Source organism: Rhinopithecus roxellana, chromosome 1, assembly GCF_007565055.1.
Source record: "Rhinopithecus roxellana isolate Shanxi Qingling chromosome 1, ASM756505v1, whole genome shotgun sequence".
NCBI classification, from domain to species: domain Eukaryota; kingdom Metazoa; phylum Chordata; class Mammalia; order Primates; family Cercopithecidae; genus Rhinopithecus; species Rhinopithecus roxellana.
This window is the reverse complement of record NC_044549.1, coordinates 184,590,153-184,612,638: the sequence shown is the minus strand read 5'-3', so window position 1 is coordinate 184,612,638 and position 22,486 is coordinate 184,590,153. Positions and strand designations below refer to the sequence as shown.

At 38.1% G+C, this 22,486-nt stretch overlaps 1 protein-coding gene across 3 annotated transcripts in view; it reads left to right on the top strand.

Annotated features, from left to right (window-relative positions):
- STAG1 (stromal antigen 1) overlaps positions 1-22,486 on the top strand; it is a 418,468-nt gene that overhangs the window by 385,999 nt on the left and 9,983 nt on the right. For all 3 annotated transcript variants that reach the window (XM_030934393.1, XM_030934385.1, XM_010364825.2), the window contains 5 exons: positions 472-611; positions 4,455-4,556; positions 8,635-8,783; positions 10,090-10,218; positions 18,419-18,624. In XM_030934393.1, coding sequence (XP_030790253.1) covers positions 472-611; positions 4,455-4,556; positions 8,635-8,783; positions 10,090-10,218; positions 18,419-18,624 — 726 coding nt within the window. The remainder of the gene's footprint in view (positions 1-471; positions 612-4,454; positions 4,557-8,634; positions 8,784-10,089; positions 10,219-18,418; positions 18,625-22,486) is intronic.

Here is a 22,486-nt window from a genome sequence, read left to right as displayed (position 1 = left end):
ATAATTTCACAGTATTGCTTTGACACAAGTATCAGAAAAACAATCTTTTTATACAGCTGTCCTTCAGTATTGTGGGGGATTGGTTCGAGGACTCCCACTCATACTAAAATCCATGGATGCCCAAATCTCTTAAATAAAATGGTATAGTATAGTCAGCCCTCCCTATCTGTGGTTTCTGCATCCACAGATAGGGAGGGTAGACTACATATGTTTTGCTTATCTTATTCAGTCTTTACTATGGTAATCTCCTAAGAAGATAGGAACCTTAGTATCTATTTAGTGTTTGATAAATAAGTAACTAAACACAGCACCCTAAAATAATTAATATAACAGTTTTTGTCCCATCTAAAACTGATTTGTACTATTTGTGAAGTTATAATATTAAGCTAATTTTCAATTATACAGATTATCTGCATTGTTTTACGTGGATAAAGTACCAGAATTCATAACCAATTTATAATCTGTGTTTAGAGGGTGATGAAGAAGATGAAGCTAATAAAATTGAGGCCTTACATAAAAGAAGGAATCTACTTGCTGCTTTCAGCAAACTTATCATTTATGACATTGTTGACATGCATGCAGCTGCAGACATCTTCAAACACTACATGAAGGTATAGTTAAATATTCTTATTTTTCTCCTTCCTCTAACTGGCAGAGAAATTTGCAGTTGAAAGGGTGAAGACAGAAGCTAAAATTGACAGCTTTTCACCTATGTAATATGGATGATTTTATGATAAAGTTTCTCTCTTTTATATAAGCTTTTTATCAGTCTGTACTATTATATCCATTCCACTGAGTAGGAGTTCGAGCATTTATATGAAAGAACATACTTTTTAGCTACTTTCATAAGCTCCATTTTGTTCCTGACCCTCTGAAAAAGCAGTGCTCAGAACTCTTCTTGATGTGGCCCAACAGGCACAGATGGGAGGAAATACTTCTCAGTTTTCCTGTATTTGCCTTGTTCTTGTGTCACAGAGAATGTTCTCTTTTGCCTCTATTTAGAATTTTGTATGTGCCATTTGATCTACTTGTGTCTTCATGTTTGGATATGGTCAAATTCCAGTTATGATATAGTAGCTGATTTATCATATTTTGCTGAACAGCTGTAGTGTGATGAGTAATGTGCTGGTAGCCAGAGGTTTAAGTAAGACATGATTTCTGCACTAAGGCGCTTACAGATTAAGAGTTAACTAATATGTAGGCTGGGTGGGGTGGCTCAAGCCTGTAATCCCAGCACTTTGGGAGGCCGAGGCGGGCGGATCACTAGGTCAGGAGATCTAGACCATCCTGGCTAACACGGTGAAACCCCGTCTCTACTAAAAAATACAAAAAACTAGCCGGGCGAGGTGGCGGGCACCTGTAGGTGCAGCTGCTCGGGAGGCTGAGGCAGGAGAATGGCATAAACCTGGGAGGCGGAGCTTGCAGTGAGCTGACATCCGGCCACTGCACTCCAGTCTGGGCAACAGTGCGAGACTCCGTCTCAAAAAAAAAGAGTTAACTAATATGTAAACACAATGTAGCATACTGATAATGAATGACTGCCATGTGTTCATGCCATTTATATTTGAGACACTGTTCTAAGACTTTCACATTATCATTGATCTTTCTAATAACCCTGTGATGTAAGAAATAGTATCATCATTTACATATAAGGAAACTAAGGATCAAGGGGTAAACCTTCCAAGGTCACACACAACTATTAAAGTAACAGAAACTGGGATTTTATTTTAGGCTTGTCTAACTTCAAAGCTTAGCTCTTTTCACTGGACCACAAAGCTTCAGCATGATTATTGTTGTGATAGATGTATAAATTACTAACCTAACACCAAATATAGAGAGAGACTTAAGTGAGAGGAGCAAGAGAAGAATTCCTAAAGCTAATATGTAAACAGAGTTGCATAGATGAATAGGAGCTTACTAGATGAGCATGGGAAGGAAGACAAGCCCTTGCCAAGACAGCAGCATAAATGTACCTACCTGTTTCAGCTCCTTTTTCTCTATTTAGTCCACAAAGAAATCATGAAAGAGCTTGTCAAACTAATTATTGATATCCAAATAGACTGTGATATTTGCTTGTTGAACCTTTCTAAAAGAAAATGTCATGATCTGTTAGTAAACTTCTGCTTGCTTCTAATGACCATTTCCTTTCCAAATATTTGCAGGCATTACATTTAATAATGTATTCTGTAATCTTAGGCTCAGCATCAAGCTCACTGATGGTATTGTTCAGAATAGTTATTCCTCATCCTGATTTTCCATCGGTCACCTGGAACATTGTTGCAAATTGCATGTTCCTGGGTCCCACTCAACCTAATAAGAAATATCTAGGGTGGATCCCAGGCATTTGTGGAGGAGGGGTTAATTTTCCATATAACCTTTCCCTTTGGAAAATCAGAACTATGATTATCTTTCTCTGTCCTCTAGCATCTTTCCTATTCTTCACCATTTCTTAAAGAGCAGAAAGTTTCCATAATCTCCACAAGTTTTGTTAAGACACAATTCATCTGGCCTAGGAAACTAATTCAGTTCGGAACAACTTGATGCTTTCATTATCTCTTCACTAAACCTGGATGTTAGTTCCATTTTATAAGTGTTTATCCTCCCCTTTTTATATAGTTTTCTCTTTAGCAGGAAATAAAGAGGCATAACATGTGTTGAGTTCTGGTTTTTCCTGGTAATCCTTTAACAATAGTTCATTGGTTCCAAGAAGCGAGTCTTATTCAGAATTTTTATCATCCTTAACCCAAGAAGCAAGTCTTATTCAGAATTTTTATCATCCTTAACATTTCAGGGACACTTCTGTTCATTATAGGCTCTAACCTTTTTGTGAGTATTGTAATAGCTATTTGCTCTTCTGATATATGGCTATGTGGCTTTTCCTCCAACTTTTGTACATAATTAGTTCAATCTGAACTTAAAAGAAATCTGCGTGCTCCAGTACTTTAGTATTTTGATATTTCTCTTTTTTTCTTCATTGAGATAATTCTTCTTTGCACTACAAGGATGATTCTTTTGAGCTGTTCACCTTTTAGCATTTCACATCGTGGAAACATACCTATGTTTTTGAGATTTTGAAAATCTAATTGCCAAACTGTTATTAATCACTTCTTCACATAGGCTGTAGACTTTAGCTTGGAAACAATATCCAGATTTAATGGTTTTAAGTGAAACCTTTTGATTATTTACTCACAGAAAAAATTCTTTAAATCTTGTGTCAAAAAACTGAATTATAACTTTTCCCAGTCACTGCTGAAAATGTCTGTGTTTTACTTTTTTATATTTCGATAGTAAAATATAGACATGTTGATAGGGGTTTGGGGGATGAGATAGTACACAAAGTATTAAATGAAGAGTTAAGTCTGTTACCCTAATCCCCCCTTCCCCCTGTTTAGGCCCACCCCCCGGAAGTAAGCAGTTTTAATTGTTTTGGTTTTAGTTCTTCAGGAGACTTCTACCAAAGTTCTGTTTCTTGATCTGTACCTTTTAGATGTTGTCTGTTCAATCATGTTTTAAAGAATGGGTCTGGGCACAGTGGCTCACGCCTGTAATCCCAGCTCTTTGGGAGGATGAGGCTGGTGGATCACTTGAGGTCAGGAGTTCAAGACCAACCTGGCCAACATGGTGAAACCCCATCTCTACTGAAAATATAAAAATTACCCAAGCGTGGTGGCACACACCTGCTGTCCCATCTACTTGGGAGGCTGAGGTGGGAGAATCGCTTGAACCGAGGAGGCAGAGGTTGCAGTGAGCCGAGTCATGCCATTGCACTCCAGCCTGGGCAACAGAGTGAGACTTCATCTCAAAAGCAAATAAAAACAAAAACAAAAACAAGAATGGACAAGGCGAGATGCAGTGGCTCACGCCTGTAAACCCAGCATTTTGGGAGGCTGAGGTGGGTAGCTCACTTGAGGTCAGGAGTTCAAGACCAACCTGGGCAACATGGCAAAAACCCCATCTCTACAAAAAAAATTTTTTTTTTTTTTAAATTAGCCAGGCGTGGTGGCACACGCCTGTGGTCCCAGCTATTTAGGAGGCTGAGGTGGGAGGATCACCAGAGCCCAGAGTTGAAGGCTTCAGTGAGCTACAATCACACCACTGCACTCCAGCTTGGGTAAGGTAACAGAGTGAGACCCTGTATCAAACATGAAAAAACAAGAATGAGGAATTTTTCTCACCACCTCTCTTCCTGGAATTCCCAGCTTTTTTGGTTTTACTAATATTAGTTCATAATCTTAAACATCAAATGTGCATTCCTTTAACTTTAGATAGTTATTTAACTCCTATTATGTTTAAGATGAAGAAATTAAACACTTGTTTATTTACCTTTCCTTTCTTTCACCAACCTGTTCTTTTTTTTTTTTTTTTTCATTTTCAAAGGAGATGATACCAACCTATTCTTTATGTCATGAAATTTCAATAATTTTAAAGCTATGTTTTCTTTTTTTCCCTCACAGTATTACAATGACTATGGTGATATTATTAAGGAAACACTGAGTAAAACCAGGCAGATTGATAAAATTCAGTGTGCCAAGACTCTCATTCTCAGTTTGCAACAGGTAAGAAATTTGGAGAGAGGGAGACAAATAATAGAAATAACATTAATTGCACTTCTCTGTGCTTAATATTTGCTAGGTATCTTGTCTCATTTAAACTAGGTCATTTTATATAGTTTTGTCAGTGCATTATGGTGGATATTTTCTGGTGCAAAGACATAGGTTAGGTGTCTTTTCTTTTGGAAGAAAATCCTAGAGTTCATATTTCAAAAGATGTAATCCTAAGGTGATTTATTCTTGGACTAGATGAAATGTGAAATTGGAAATTTAAAAAGTAATAATTTAAGAAGAAAAATATAAAAAGTATTTCATGAGGAAGGGTAGCAGGAGATAAAATGTTTTTCATATTGCGTAAATAAGATTTCTAATAAATGCTTAGTAATTTAAAATTATTTCAGGAGGCCTGGTGGATATATATATGTGATATGTGCATATTTATAAATACATAATATATATATATATGTCTGTATGTAGTTTATGATAAAAGTCTCATATCAGTGGCAAAAGGATTGGGACTATTCAATAAATGGTGATGGGTCAGCTGACTGTGTATTTGGAAAAATAGGTGTTTATGGTCCTACCTAATGTGTATCCACAATAACTACTAGATGGTTTATATATAAAAGGCCAAAAGTAAGGGTTTATGAGAAAATAAGAGGATATTTTTTAAATCCTCTTTCTAAAGAAGTCACAAAGTTAAAAATTGATGATCTGTTCTTCTTCTTTTTTTTTTTTTTTTTTTGTAGAGATGTGTTTCGCCATGTTGGCCAGGCTGATCTCAAACTCCTTGGCCTCAAGTGATCCACCTGCCTTGGCCTCCCAAAGTGCTGGGATTATAGACATAAGCCACCTTGCCCCAGCCAATCTGTATAAATTTATATAGATTAAATAGATGTATACATCAATCTGCACTTTGAGCAAAGTTAAAAAAATAAAAATGACAGATGGGGGAAATATTTTCAGTCTTACATAGCAAATCCTACAGATCAGTAAGAAAGATAAATAAATCCCATAGAAAACTGAGCAAGGGATATGAAAAAGGCACTTTTCCAAGGAAGAATCTTACAAATCAGTAAACATGAAAAGAAGCATTAGGCTGGCGCAGTGTCTCACACCTGTAATCCCAGCACTTTGGGAGGCCGAGGCGGGTAGATCACCTGAGGTCAGGAGTTCAAGACCAGCCTGGCCAACATGGTGAAACCCCGTCTCTACTAAAAATACAAAAAATTAGCTGAGCGTTGTGGTGGGTGCCTGTAATCTCAGCTACTCGGGAGGCTGAGGCAGAAGAATCATTTGAACCCAGGAGGCGGAGGTTGCAGTGAACCGAGATCATGCCGTGGCACTCCAGCCTGGGCAACAGAAGTGAAACTGTGTCTCAAAGAAAAAGAGGAAAGAGGCATTAATTATATATAACATAAATAATTAATAATTAATAAAAGCCAAGCACATTGGCCCACACATGTAATTCCAGCACTTTGGGAAGCCAAGGCAGGCGAATCGCTTGAGCCCCTGAATTCAAGACCAGCCTAGGCAACATGGCAAGACCCCCGTATCTAAAAACTAAAACAAAAATAGCCAGATGTGTTGGCACGCACCCTGTAGTCCCAGCTACTCGGGAGGGTAAAGTGAGAGGATGGCTTGAGCCTGGGAGGTCAAAGCTGCAGTGAGTTATGATTGCACCACTGCATTCCAGCCTAGGTGACAGAGTGAGACCCTATTTCTAATAATTATTATTAATGAAATACAAATTAAAATGGATACTTATTGCTCAACAGATTGGCATGAATTAAAATGATTGATAAAGATATAGAGGAAAAGACCCCTTTTGAAAACTGCCTTCTTAGAAGACAGTTTTGTAGTATATTCCAAAATTGAAGATATATATTCCCTTTAAACCAGTAATTTTGCTTCTAGGTATGTACATGGATATGCACAGGTGTGTACCAATAAATATATGTAAAAGATGTTTTATTGCAGCAGTCTCTATAATAGTAACAAACTGGAAATAAACTGAGATAGGTAAAGGATTTTTAAGACAAAATATTGAGTGAAAAATAACAAGTTTCAGGACAAATGCAGTATGCTACTATTTATGTAAAAATAAAAACTTTAGCTGTAAATGTAATATATCTATACTGATCTAGAAAACTTTCAGACTTTAAACACCAGTTACCTTTGGAGAGAATAATGGTATTAGGTAGAAGAGAGAAATAACTTTTACTTTGATATTCTTTGAATTTTTCACAAAATGTATTCTTTGTATTCACTTTAAATGTATACTTTAAGTTTTAAAGTTTAAAGCTATTGTATATACCAATATGTGAAAACATTTTAAAGTTTAAGAATTTATAAACAGCCTGTAATGCCAGCACTTTGGGAGGCCGAGGTGGGCGGATCACAAGATCAGGAGATCGAGACCATCCTGGCTAACACGGTGAAACCCTGTCTCTACTAAAAACCATCCTGGCTAACACGGTGAAACCCCATCTCTACTAAAAATACAAAAAATTAGCTGGACGTAGTGGTTGGTGCCTGTCATCCCAGCTACTCAGGAGGCTGAGGCAGGAGAATGGCATGAACCGTGGAGGTGGAGCTTGCAGTGAGCCGAAATCACGCCACTGCACTCCAGCCTGGGTGACAGAGCGAGACTCCTCAAAAATAAAATAAAATAAAATAAAAAATAAAAAAATTTATAAACAATTATCTGTGAATAAATTTGAAGTCCCTGGAAGAACTATTCCTTCAGTAATGACACAGCAAATAGTTCAGGCCAGTCTATTGCTGAAGAAAACTAAAAAGGTGCAGAACATATTAGCACCCAGGAGCTATTTCAGTAAATCAAGTGTGATTAGAATTGAGAGATTGGGAGGTGAGAAACTGAAGAAAAGAAATGTCAGCAATATTCTTCAGGATCTTTGCTATAGAGGGAATCAGAGAAATGGGTTAGTAGCTGGCAGAGGAAATGGGGTCAAGAAGTTAAGAGTATTTTTAAGATGTATGCATCTAGTACAGAAGGAATAGTTTAGGAGGCAGGAGAGAGCCGTAAACATAAGAACAAAACTATTGAGCAGGTGAAACCTTATATACTGCCTTCTTGTCTAATACATAGGAGGGAGTGGCTTTAGATGAAAGTCTGGACAGTTCACCCTTCATAACAGGAGGAAAGGTAGATGTCTACAGATGCAATTAAGTTTTTAGATTTGTGGAATAACGATTGCTTGTATATTACCTCCAGGGTTCTGTTTTTGTTGTTATTTTCACAGAAAATAGCTAACAGATATGCAATTTATAAAACTCCACCCAGCTTAAGAACTTTTTGGTGTATTTTGTTACTGTGTGGGAAAAATCATAGCCCCATGTATGCAAATGGTCTTCTTTTATATAATGTTCTTGTTTGAAATATAATAAGTGAAAAAAAAACCTCTTAACCCTGTGTGTCATATATTGTCATTCCTGTAAAAACAATAACAAAAAGAATAGATGTTTATAAATATATAGTGTACTTCTATAAATACATTTCTTTTTCCCATCTCAAAATACGTTCTTTTGGCCAGGTGGGGTGGCTCACGCCTGTAATCCCAGTACTTTGGGAGGCCAGGGCAGGCAGATCACTTGAGGACAGGAGTTTGAGACCAGCCTGGCCAAGATCTCTACTAAAAATGAGAAAAGTTAGATGGGCATGGTGGTACACACCTAATTATCCCAGCTACTCGGGAGGCTGAGGCATGAGAATCGCTTGAACCCAGGAGGCGGAGGTTGCAGTGAACTGAGATTGCACCACTGCACTCCAGCCTCCGTGACAGAGCGAGGCTCTCTCAATTAAAAAAGAATGTATTTTTTAAATTATTATTAGAAACAAATTTCTGTCTGCATTTAATCACACCACTAGCATGAAAATTAACTCAAGCTATTAATAATAGACAATTTGTAGAAAGGGAACAGAGTAGCTAAAGTTCAATGCAAGGAGAGAAACCTTTCACCTTATACCTTTTACATATTTTTTAATTACCCATTCTGAAAATAAATAAAATTTTTAAAATTCTGAGCTATAGGTTTTTTCCTCTTTTTTTCTTTCTACCAGTTATTTAATGAACTTGTTCAAGAGCAAGGTCCCAACCTAGATAGGACATCTGCCCATGTCAGTGGCATTAAAGAACTGGCACGTCGCTTTGCCCTTACATTTGGATTGGACCAGATTAAGACACGAGAAGCAGTTGCCACACTTCACAAGTGAGTGAGATAAACACTTTGTTATACAGAATCTGGTTTACTTCAATTTTAATGAAATAACTGTTATTTGACCCATTTTTAAAGTGACAATTGATAGAATTTTAAGTTACAAGAACTTTAGAGATTATCTAGTTTAGAGATTCTAAACTGGGAGGACGTTTTTAATTTGAAACAACTTAAACCACCCATTTGTTCATCTTACAAAATATAGAAAGCAAAATTTAATAATATATTATTGTCTGGTCTGTCAGTAAGAAAACAGTGGGTTTGAGAGACTATACAGGCTGGGTGTGGTGGTTCACACCTGTAATCCCAATGCTTTGGGAGCCCAAAGCAGGAGGATCATTTGGGGCCTGGAGTTCGAGACTAGCCTGGGCAATAGAGTAAGACCCTGTCTCCTACAAAAAATAAAAAAGAGCCAGGCATAGTGGCATGTGCCTGCAGTCCTAGCTACTTGGTAAGCTGAGCCAGGAGGATCACTTGAGACTGGGAGTTTGAGGTTATAGTGAGCTATGATTGTACCACTGCCCTCCAGCCTGGAAAACAGAGTGAGACCCTGTCTCTGAAAAAATAATTATAGAATTATTTGTTAAGACCATACAAAACTGGTTCGGGGTTCATTATTGTGAAAACAGAAGTAACAGAAAACCTTTAGTAAACGCATACAGCTTGGTACCATTACCAGCTCCAAGAAGCAAATATTCCGGCAATCTATTAATAATTCTGTTTCCAGGGTATCTTGTTACCTCTAAAAACTACACATAGGGGGCCGGGCGCCGGTAGCTCACGCCTGTAATCCCAGCACTTTGGGAGGCCAAGGGAGGCCAATTGCTTGAGCCCAGGAGTTTGAGACCAGTCTGGGCAACATGGCGAAACCCCATCTCTACAAAAAATGCAAAAATTACCCAGGTGTGGTGGCACACACGTGCAGTCCCAGCTACTCGGGAGGCTGAGGTGGGAGAACCACCTGAGCCCAGGAAGTCAAGGCAGTGAGCCGTGATAGCACCACTGCACTCCAACCTGGGCGACACAGTGAGACCTTGTCTCAAAAAAAAAAAAAAAATACACATAGGAATTTAGCTTTGTTGCTCTGTAGCTATTTTTTGTATGTTTTTCCCACCTTACAGTTTTGTACTATAAATATACACAAATATGTCCTATGTATTCACATTAGTTTATTTGAATTTATCAGATTTTACTACTTTTTGTGATGATTTTACTACCTTCACAAATATTTGTGTAATGTTAACCAATTGAGAGAACTACACTATCTGGAAAAATAAGTTGATATTTTCTTTTACTTCAGGGATGGCATAGAATTTGCATTTAAATACCAAAATCAGAAAGGACAAGAGTATCCACCTCCTAATCTGGCTTTTCTTGAAGTACTAAGTGAATTTTCTTCTAAACTTCTTCGACAGGACAAAAAGACGGTGTAAGTTGCACATTACAAGAGAAGTGGTTTTTTATGATAACACTGTTGTAAATGTTTATTTTTTGAAAAATTTTTAATCATTTGGATATCTTTACTCTTGACAATTTAGGCTCTGATAGTTTAAGGATTATAGTTTTCCTTTAAGCATTTATATAGTAGTAATTTCACTGCTTATCTTTTAGTACCCTAGAATCTACAACATGAAATTAAGCAGGTGGAAATTATTTCTTATGCAGTCAAAGATGTATGAACATTGGCTTAGCCATTGTGTAACTCTTCCTTCTTTCCTTTTATATTAATTTCATTTTAGTTTTATATTCTATTTGACTTGTTTCCAAAGACTGATTTTTTTCATATTTGCTTTTTTTGATTATTGATAACAGTTTAAAGAAATATATATGTAATTTCAAAAGAAAATCTTGATTGGGTAAGTTTTATTTAAAACCAAACCAGAAAACTTTTCTAGGCTGGGCACAGTGGCTCACACCTGTAATCCCAGCACTTTGGGAGGCTGAGGCAGGAGGATCACCTGAGGTCAGGAGTTCAAGACTAGCCTGGCCAACATGGGAAAACCCCATCTCTATTAAAAATACAAAAAACATTAGCTAGGCATGGTGGCGCGCACCTGTAGTCCCAACTACTCAGGAGGCTGATGCGCAAGAACCGCTTGAACCCAAGCGGCAGAGGTTGCAGTGAGCTGCGGTCATGCCACTCCACTCCAGCCTGGGCAATAGAGCAAGACTCTGTCTCAATAAAAATTTTTAAAAAAAATTTTTTTAGAGGATAATACTATAATGAATCCTAAATTTTATAAACTGATAAGACAGAGAGTGCTTTATAATATTCTAGCTGCGTGCAGTGATTCACGCCTGTAAGGAGGCTGAAGCAGGAGGACTGCTTGAGTCCAGGAATTCAAGACCAGTGCTGGCAACGTAGCAAGATCCCATCTCTATAAAAAATTTTAAAATTAGCCAGGTGTGGTATGTACCTGTAGTCCCAGCTACTTGGGAGGCTGAGATGGGGGAATCACTTGAACCCAGGAGTTTGAGGCTGCAATGAGCTATGATTATGCCACTGCATTCCAGCCTGGGCGACAGTCTGGGGAGCCTGTCTCAGTCAATTGATTTTTTAAAAAATAACAAGATTCTAAATAAATAGAATTTTGGAGAGACAGTTAATATTTATATGAATATAAGTGATAGTTCTAAGTAAAGATGTTGATGTCATGTTGATCAGAAAATATTAAGCGCCTAGTATGGTCAGCTCCTGTTGTAAAGCTTATGCTCTAATGCAGGGGGGCAGAGCATAAACGGGCAGATTGGCTGGGCTCAGTGGTTCCCACCTGGAATCCCAGCTATTCCGGACCTGAGGTGGGAGGATTGTTTGAGGGCAAAAGTTTGAGAGCAGCCTGGGCAAGATAGTGAGACTGTCTCTTAAAAAAAAAAAAAAAAAAAAAAGGCAGACAAACAGGAGAGTTTCAGGCACTGAAATGGGGTAATGTGATAGACAGAGACAGGTGTTGAATATTAGAGGGAGTGGTTTGAAAACATTTTCAATACAGACATTTACAGCTATACATTTTCCTCTGAACATTACCTTAGCTGCATCTTGTAAGTTTTGATATGTTTCATTTCCATCTCAAAGTATTTTCTCTTTTCACTTATTTCTTCTTTAACCTATTGGTTATTCAGGAGTATTTTGTTTAATTTTTATGTATTTCTATATTTCCAGATTTTTTTTCTGTTACTGGTTTCTTCACTTCATTGTGGTCAGAGACATGCATTGTATTATTTTAATCCTTTTAAATTTATTGAGACTTGTTTTATGGACCAACATATGGTCTTAGAGACTGTTCCATATATCACTTGAGAAAATGTGTTACCCTTCTGTTTTTGGTTGGAGTTTTTGTTCTGTAGATATGTGTTCCATCTAATTAGCTTATAGTTTTGTTTATAGTGCTTTTCAGGTCTTCAATGTTCCTGTTAATCTTTTGCTTAGTTGTCCTATTCATTTTTGAAAGTGGGATATTGAAGTCTCCAAATATTACTGTTGAATTTTCTATTTGTCCCTTCAGTTCTGTCAGTTTTTGCTTCATATATTTTCGGGCTCTCTTGTTGAGTATATATCCTTTTTTTTTTTTTAAGACGGAGTCTCACTCTGATGCCCAGGCTGGAGTGCAATGGCTCAGTCTTGGCTCACTGCAATCTCCACCTCCTGGGTTCCGGTGATTCTCCTGCCTCAGCCTCCTGGGTAGCTGGGACTATAGGCGCGTACCACCACACCTGGCTAATTTTGTATTTTTAGTAGAGATGGGGTTTCACCATGTTGGCCAGGCTGGTCTTGAACTCTTGACCTCAAGTGATCTGCCCACCTCGGCCTCCAAAGTGCTGGGATTACAGGTGTGAGCCACCACGCCTGGCCTGTATATACATTTTTAATTGTTATGTCTTCCTGACCAATTGAGTCTTATTCTAAAGTGTCATTCTCTGTCTCTAAGACATTTTTGTGTCATATTACTATAACCACTCCAGCTTTATTTTGACTACTGTTTTGCATGGTACACCTTTTTTTTCCCATCCTTTCACTTTCTGCCTTTGTAGCTTTTAATCTAAAGTGTGTTTCATGTAGACAGCAAATTGAATCATGTGTTTTTAAATTCAACCTGACATTCTCTACTATTATACTTTTTGTTTTTTATGTATGTCTCCTGGGGTTTTGGTTTCTGTTTTTGATTTTTGGGGGTAGGGGTTTGGTTCTCCTTTACTGCCTTCTTTTATATTAAATGTATATTTTCTAGTGTATCATACTAATTCCTTTAATTAATCTTTAATTGTATTTTTTTAGTTATGTTCCTGGTGGTCTTACCAGGCCTTACAATATACATCTTATCAAAATTTACTGGCCGGGTGCAGTGGCTCACGCCTGTAATCCCAGCACTTTGGGAGGCTGAGGTGGGCAGATCACTTGAGGTCAAGAATTCAAGACCAACCTGGCCAACATGGTGAAACCCTGTCTCTACTAACAATACAAAAATTAGCCGGGCATGTTGGCACATGCCTTTAATCCGAGTTACTTGGGAGGCTAAGGTGGGAGAATTGCTTGAACCTCACGGGGCAGAGGTTGCAGTAAGTCAATATCGTGCCACTGCACTCCACCCTGGATGATACAGTGAGATTCCACCTCAATAAAACAGAATTTACCTAAGGTCTATCCCGGTTTATTCTAAGGAAATACAGAACCTTTAATTCTATATAAATCTATTTCCTTCCTCCTTTTTTGGCTATTCTTGTTATACATGGTCCATCTATATATATTAGAACCCCAATAATAAACTGTTATAATTATACATTAGATAATCTTTTATAGAAACTGAGAAAAGAAAGGAAAGCAAGTATGTGTTTATAGAGTTTGTTATATTAATCTTCCTATTTACCATTTTTCTGGTTTTCTTCATTTCTTCCTGTGGATTCGAATTGCCATCTAGTATCATTCCTATATTCAAATACAGTTTCTCTTTCACTCACTTTTGTGCTTATTGTCAAATATATTACATTTCTATGTTATTGACCCAACAATACAGTAATATACATATTGTTTTATATATTTGCTTTTTAAATCAGTTAAGAGAAAAGGGATACAAAATTTGTAATTATACTTTTATACCTACCTACAAATTACCTTTACTGGCACTCTTTGTTTTTTCATGTAAATTCAAATTACCCTGTGATGACATTTGCTTTCAGCTTGACTAACTTCCTTTAGTAGGCAGGTCTGATAGCAACAAATTCTCTCAGGGGTGGCTCATGCCTGTAAACCTAGCATTTTGGGAGGCTGAAGCGGGAAGATTGCTTGAGTCCAGGAGATTGAGGTTACAGTAAGCGATGTAAGATTCTCGTTTGATAGTTTTTTTACTTTCAACACTTTGACCATGTCATCCCACTGCCTTCTGGCCTCCATTGTGAGCCAGGTGATAAGAATTAATCATTAATTTTATTGGATTTTCTTTGTATGTAGTGAATTACTTTTCTTTTACTACTTTCATGATTTTCTTTTTATCCTTGGCTTTCAGCATTTTTCCTATGATGAATCCATGTGTGAATCTCTTTGCATTTATCCTGTTTGGAGTTCATTGAACTTTTGGATGTATAAAATTAGTTTTTCATCAAACTGGGCAAGTTTTTAGCCATTATTTCTCCTAAATTTTTCTGCTTTTTCGTCTGCTATCTTGGTTACTCCCATTACACATATGTCCGTATATTTAATGGTATCCCATACTTCTCTCAGGCTCTGTTCATTTTTGTTTATTCTTTTTTCTCTCTCTTCTTCAGATGGCATAACCTCTTGATATATCATCAAATGTGGTGTTTCTTGCCTTTGTCAGCTCAGATCTACTGTCAAGCCACTGTAGTACATTTTTAATTTCGATTATACTTTCAACTGCAGAATTTCCATTTGGTTCTTTTTTTTTAATTCATATTCTTTATTTCCTGAGAGATATTGTCATCATACCGACTTTTTTTTTTTTTGAGGCGGAGTCTCGCTCTGTCGCCCGGACTGGAGTGCAGTGGCCAGATCTCAGCTCACTGCAAGCTCCGCCTCCCGGGTTTACGCCATTCTCCTGCCTCAGCCTCCCGAGTAGCTGGGACTACAGTCATCCGCCACCTCGCCTGGCTAGTTTTTTGTATTTTTTAGTAGAGTTGGGGTTTCACTGGGTTAGCCAGGATGATCTCGATCTCCTGACCTCGTGATCCGCCCAACTCGGCCTCCCAAAGTGCTGGGATTACAGGCTTGAGCCACCGTGCCCGGCCCATACCGACTTTTAAGTAGATTTTCTTTAGTTCTTCGAACATACAGATGCTCCTGGATTTAAGATGGGGTTACATCCTAATAAATCCCTCATAAGTTTAAAATATTGTAAGTCAAAAATGCATTTAATACAACTAATCTACCAAACATCACAGAATAATATAGCCTACCTTTAACATGCAGAATACTTACATTAGCCTATAGTTTGATAATATCATCTAACACAAAGCCTGTTTTATAATGAAATGTCAAATATACTATGAAATTTATTGAATACTATACTGAAAGTATAAAACAGAATGATTGCATGGGTACTCACCATTAAAGTACACAGCTAAAAACACTATCATAAAGTTAAAAAATTGTAATCAAACCATTGTTAAGTTGGGGACTTTATTTATAATCATTGCTTTGAAATCTTTGTGGGCCAAGGTGCTGTTGCTTGTTCTTTCATCAATGTATCCATCACATTTTCCTGTTTCTTTGTATGTCTCATAATTTTTTCTTAAAAACTGGACATTTGGCCAGACGCTGTGGCTCACACCTGTAATCCCAGCACTTTGGGAGGCCGAGGCGGACTGATCACTTGAACTCACGAGTTCAAGACCAGCCTGGGCAACATGGCACAACCCTTTCTCTACAAATACAAAAATTAGCTGGGCATGGTGATGCATGCCTGTAGTCCCAGCTCCTTGGGAGGCTGAGGTGGGAAGATGGCTGGAGCCTGAGAGGCGGAGGTTGCAGTGAGCCAAGGTTGTGCCACTGCACTCCAACCTGGGTGACAGAGTGAGACCTTATCTCAAAAAAATAAATAATAAAAATAACAAATGTTGCAAAAATGATATATTGTGAAATAATAATATAGCTACTCTTTACTAATTATCTGCCCCCTAGAGGTTGATACTATTTTTTCCTTGGTCATTTACTTGTTTAGTTACTTGGATGAACAAACTCTGAAATCTGTTTTCTCTGCCTTGTGCAACCTCTGATGTCTTTGCTTAGATCTTTTTTCCTTTGTTTTTATCATTTGTCTTGGCTGCTGAGGAGGTCACCCTTGGGTTAGCATAAGCCACTTACTGATCAAAGGTGCTTAAGCCCCTTAGCCAGTTAGGTTTACCCTTTACTGTTGGATATGTGTATCGCTTGCAGGCTGCTTTCATAATTCAGGGCATTTACTTTTTTGACCCACATTTTAGGCCAGGGACTAGCTGCTTGGAAGATACCTCTCTGATTGTTCCTAAGAAAGGCAGCCTTGGCTGTGCACAGTCTTCAGACGACCAGAGAAGCATATTATATCATTTTAAAGCCTGGCCTCCTAGGAGTTGCTCCTGGGTGTAAGAATAGCTGTTTGTTCAGCCAGTGTTTGGTGAGAGGTTGTATTTAAACCACTTTTGCCAGTGAAGCTTCCTCCCTATGTCGATAGATCTGTATGTGGCTTGGGGAATGTTTCAAGTCTGCCTCATTCCCTTCCCTTGTTTGCCCATGAGTGAAGGCAGCGTAGGATATGTGCATAGCTTTCCCAACTCCCAGGACTTTAATTTTTTATTTTATTTTTTAAACCTGTTCCAAATATGCTTAATGGATAAACAGATGAACTCACAAAATTTGAAACCTATAAACAAAAGAAACGTTAAGCATAGCAATTACTTAAGCAGATCAATAACAATAAAATGTTGTCCTTCTTCCATATAAGAAGAAACATATGAAATGCCAGGTTAGCTCAGCAACCTATTAGTAACCACCAAAGATTGGTGATAAAACATTCTTGCAGTGCTGTGATGAAAAAAAAACATAAGCACAGTGGAGGATTTGGTAGGCTATGTTCAAATGAATCGAAGGGAGCTACCGAAATGAAGAATCACTTGTTTTTTAGTTTAAAAAAAAGGGGGGGGGAAATCCTTTAAAAAATAATATAGATTTAAGGTGTATATATGATGTCTTGATATACATATAGGTTGTAAAATGATTACAACAGTCAGTCAGTTAACAAATCCACCTCCCAGGATAGACTATGACACCAGGAAGGTTCTTCTTGGCTGTCTCTTTCTCTGGTTTTCTCTGTTGAACTTCCGGGTGCTTTGCTCTGTCATTTGTTGCTGCTAGTGTCAGAGAACTACCAGCACCCTCTCATTTTCACTCCATCAAGAGCAGAGGGTAGGTAGCCCCTGGTTCTCAGCTTGCCAAGGTTTGGAATCTCTCAACAGGGAGTTTGAGGTGGGGCATTCAAGGCCCCAGTGTTCTCAGCCTGCTGTGCCCGGAGTAGCATTTTACCCCAGGGGTGGAGGCTAGGTGGGATAAAAGGAGCTTCATTTTACCTGGTTGCTGTTCAGAATAGAACTTATACAACACAGGGCTGGGAGGCGATGAGAAATACAAATGGTATGCTTCTTTCTTTCAGGGTAGCCTGGGAACTAGAGAGAGAGGGAACCCCCATCTTCTTGGCCACCTGTCTGGACTACATAGAGTTTCTAAAATATAGAGTTGTAGTGGCAGGGAGAAGGAAACAAGGGAAGGGAACAGGTTGTGGATCAAATGCTACAAACTTTTGCTGTGCTTACCAAAATGTATTAGATTCTCTTGTTCTTTTTTTTTTTTTTTTTTTTTTTTTTTGAGATGGAGTCTCCAGACTGTCACCCAGGCTGGAGTGCAGTGGGGCGGTCTTGGCTCACTGCAACCTCCGCCTCCCATGTTCAAGCAATTCTCCTGCCTCAGCATCCTGAGTAGCTGGGATTACAGGTGCATGCCACCATGCCCAGCTAATTTTTTTTGTAGGGACGGGTTTTGCCATGTTGGCCAGGTTGGTCTCAAACTCCTGACCTCAAGTGATCCACCCACCTCAGCCTACCAGAGTGCTGGGATTACAGGCATGAGCCACTGCGCCTGGCCAGATTTTCTTGAATAAATTTTTCTCCATTTGCTATATGCCCTTAAGAGAATTGGCAAAGACTTTAAATTATTGTATTTTGTAAATTTTACTAGTTAAAAGGTTGTTTTCCTGGAAAGAGGGCATGCCAGCCTCCTTACTCCACCATCTTAGAAATCCTGCTTTGGCTTGAACACTTTATGAGAAAACTCAATAATCATTTTGAGCTAAAATTCTGATTTTTTTTTAACATTGGTGCTTAAAAGCAAAGGAAGAAATATAGGAAAGACCGTACATACATACATACCCTTAGGTAATACACTCTCTTGCTTTAAAGTATCCCAATAATATGTGAAACAAAACTTTAACTTCTCAGTCCCTCTCTTTCCAAAGGTGACCACTGTTAATAGTTTAATGTGTGTCCTTAGGTATTCTTCAGAAGCTGCAGAAAGAGAGCCTCAGATTAAGAAAAAGTAAGTGATGTATGAACTGCTTCCATGAAAATCACTGCTGTTTCTATTGTGTTTCTAGTCATTCATACCTAGAGAAATTCCTTACCGAGCAGATGATGGAAAGGAGGGAAGATGTATGGCTTCCACTCATCTCCTATAGAAATTCATTAGTCACTGGGGGTGAAGATGATAGAATGTCTGTAAACAGTGGAAGTAGCAGCAGCAAAACCTCATCAGTAAGGAATAAGAAAGGACGACCTCCACTTCATAAAAAACGAGTAGAAGGTAAGTCTGCCTTTACACTGTAAGAAACAATTTGCCTGGTTTTAAAGAGAAAAAGTAGCAAATAATCTTTCGAAGCAAGATAATAGTATCAGGCACATGATTTCCTTGTATATTTGATTCACAATAAGATGTTAAGGCAAAAAGATTGGAACAGACAAAGTAAGACAGAAAAACGTCAAGGAAAAAGAAGTTGAGGAAGCATGGAGCATAAAGGAAGAGAGACCAAAAGAGGAAACAATTAGCTAGGTCTATAAAATCAATCCCTATACTATATGCCTCTAATACATTAAAATATAAAGTAAGATAGTCACAATGCTATTCTATTAAAATTCTTCCTAATATAGGTGAGATACAGGTAATTTGAGGGTAGATTTCTGCAGCAAATTGAATATACTAGAATAGTTTTCCAGTTCTACCACTTGGTTGGAACAATAAGACAGTGATGGCCTCCAGGTATGATGGCTCACACCTGTAATCCCAGTTACTCAGGGGAAGGAAGGAGGATCAGGAAATTAAGGCCAGAAATTTGAGACCAACCTGGGAAACATAGCAGGACTCCCATCTGTAAGAAAAAATATTTTTTAAATTGGTGGCATGCACCTGTAATCCCAGCTACTTGGGAGGCTGAGGTGGGAGAATCACTTGAGCCCAGAAGTTTGAGGTTGCAGTGAGCTATGATCATGCTACTGCACTCCAGCCCGGGTGACAGAGCAAGACTCCCATCATTTAATTTTTTTAAAAGGCAGTAATGGCTAAATCTGGTTTTATAACCCTCTTGGACTGTGGGGAATGGGAAGTTAAATTGTCACGAAAATCTGATCAGTAGTAGATATGCCTATATGTAAAAATAAATAAATAAATAAATAAATAAATAAATAAATAAATACATAAATAAAAATTGCTCGATTAAAACAAAACATTCCTGTTAAAATTACTAAGAGAAGCCTCAAAGTAAAAATGCTTGTTTTCTCAAATAATCTTCCCCCTTTTCCATGCTTGTAATAAATTTTCTCCAAACCAAGAGGAGGGCTGTGATCTGAGTCCTCTCTCTTGTTCTTTTTATAACTTCTTATCTTTCAGCATCTTACCTGTGCTGCCTAAAAAAATGACTCACTAATAAAGGTTTTGCTAAACTCTGTGGCAAAATTAATTAGAATTTAAATCTAATGATTCTTTTCATTACTGGGGAGACAGTGTTGACTATTGATGAGGAGTACAAATTCTAACATCAGAGTTCCAGAATTCAGACCTGGCCTTCTCATTATCAGCTATGCAACCTTTGAGTTTCAATCATTCATCAAATGAAGGATGAGCAGAGTATTTATTCTGTCAGTTCCCGTGAATATTAGAAACTACAAATAAACCACTTAGTACACACACAGTACTGGGCACAGTGCTTGGCACATAGGTAGCATTCAATAAATTATCTGAACGTTATCATTGTATAGTAATGCCTCATATCTAGCATCAATCAGTAAATTAGGCAGCATCTGTATTTCTTTTTTTAACCTTTGAGCTCAAAGCATCTATATTTCAAAAGGAATAAAAGAATGAATACAAATGTTACTGTTCAAGTTTAACAAAATCTCCACAAAGTTTAAGATTTCCTTTCAAATTACAACTTTGGGACTTAAACTCTTTTTCAAAAGTCCAGAGAAAGAAAATATAAAATCTTGTCTTTGTACTGTAGGATCCTGGACTTTTCTCTAAAGAATGACTACAGGCATTTTCTTTTTTTTTTTTTTTTTTTTTTTTTTTTTTTTTTTTTTTTGAGACAGGGTCTCCCTCTGTCACCCAGGCTGGAATGCAGTGGTGTGATCTTGGTTCCCTGCAACCTTCACTTCCCAAGTTCAAGCAATTCTCCTGCCTCAGTCTCCCAAGTAGCTGGGATTACAGGTGCCCACCACCATGCCCAGCTAATTTTTGTATTTTTAGTAGAGACAGGGTTTCTCCCACTCCTGACCTCAAGTGATCCACCCACCCTGGCTTCTCAAAGTGTTGGGATTATAGGTGGGAGCCACTGCACCTGGCCTTTTTTTTTTTTTTAATGAGACAGGGTCTCACTCTGTCACCCAGGCTGGAGTCTTGTCCCTGGCTCAAGCAGTCCTCCCACTTCAGCCCCCAAGTAGCTGGGACTACAGGCATGTGCCACCACACCCAGCTAATTTTTGTATTTTTCGTAGAGACAGGGTTTCACCTTGTTGCCCGGACTGGTCTTGAACTCCTGGACTCAAGCGATCCATATGCCTCAGTGTCCCAAAGTGCTAGGATTACAGGCATGAGCCATTGAGTCTAGTCATTCTTCAGTGTAATATTCTTGTTAGCCAACATTCATCAAATTTTTGCTATGTACTAGGAATATGTTTTAACATGCATTATATCATTTAATCATTTATTTGACTTATATTTGTAAAGCACCTAAGTCAGTCTCTGGCACATAGTGAATGATGTATAAGTGTATAAATGTCTTATAAGTCAACACTATTATCTAAATTTTTCACAAAAGAAACTAAAGCTTAGAGATTTTAACTGTCCATAATGTTCACTAATGGTACAGTCAATATTATTTTCAAGATTAAGAGAAGCTTATATGGAACCAGATAACCTAATTTGTTTAAATTACAAAAAAGAAAACTTTTTTGTCAATTTGAGATTTACAAAATGACTAAGATGGGTTGCATGCACAGAACCCGTAGGCTGCAGAGTTTCATCCTTCAGAGATGAAAATGAGAAAGTATTAAAAGAAATATTTTCATTGAGTAATCTTTAAAGGATTAGAAGTAATCTATTTCTATTTAAGATGAATGAGTTCTCCCTGGAGTTATCAATTCATTCAGTAAGTTTCTACCAAGTGCCTTCCTAGGAACTGCGCTAAGTATTACAGATTAGGTGTTAATATACTGTGAGTGCAGATAGGAAGAGAGAGAACAGAAACAGGCTGTTTGATTTCACCGTGGTCAATGCTCTGATGTGCCAAACACAGGAGGTTCTGGGAACATATAGGCAGTGACCAAACTTTTGAATATAGGAAGATTTTCTGGAAAAGATGACATGTAGTAGACAGCTGACAATTGAGTTTACCAGCTTCAGAACCTAAGTGATAATAATCTTTTTATCATAAAATTTTAAGTGTGGTAGAGAATAAAAGTTCTGAATTAAATGTTGAATGAAATGTGTTATAAATAGAAGATCATGAAATGTGTCTTTGTTAACTAAGAAGAGATTGAGTAGTGAGCTTCAGATCATAGGAATTACTTTAACCAAGACAATGGGTAGGTATTTCCAGGCACAGAAAAGCCAGTCTAGAATGTACACATCTAACAAAATATCAGAAACCTGAGAAATTCAAGGAGAAACAGGATGCTCGATGGCAAAGGAGGAGCCTAACACACACATCTCTGAGACTTAAGGAGAGGAAAAACAGTGGGATTCATACTATGTATTGGGATTAAAATTCTTCAGAAGGAAAACCAAAGCAGTAATACTTTTTAAGAAGCCTTATCATATTAGAGTAAGTTAGATTTTTTTTTTTTTTTTTTGAGATGGAGTCTTGCTCTGTCGCCCAGGCTGGAGTGCAATGGCGCGATCTCCATTCACTGCAAGCTCCAGGTTCACGCCATTCTCCTGCCTCAGCCTCCTGTGTAGCTGGGACTACAGGCGCCCGCCACCTCGCCTGGCTCATTTTTGTATTTTTGGTAGAGACAGGGTTTCACCGTGTTAGCCAGGATGGTCTCGATCTCCTGACCTCGTGATCCGCCCGTCTCGGCCTCCCAAAGTGCTGGGATTACAGGTGTGAGCCACCGCGCCCGGCCTAGAAATTTTATAGGTAGAAACTTGGCCGGGCATAGTAGGTCATGCCCTT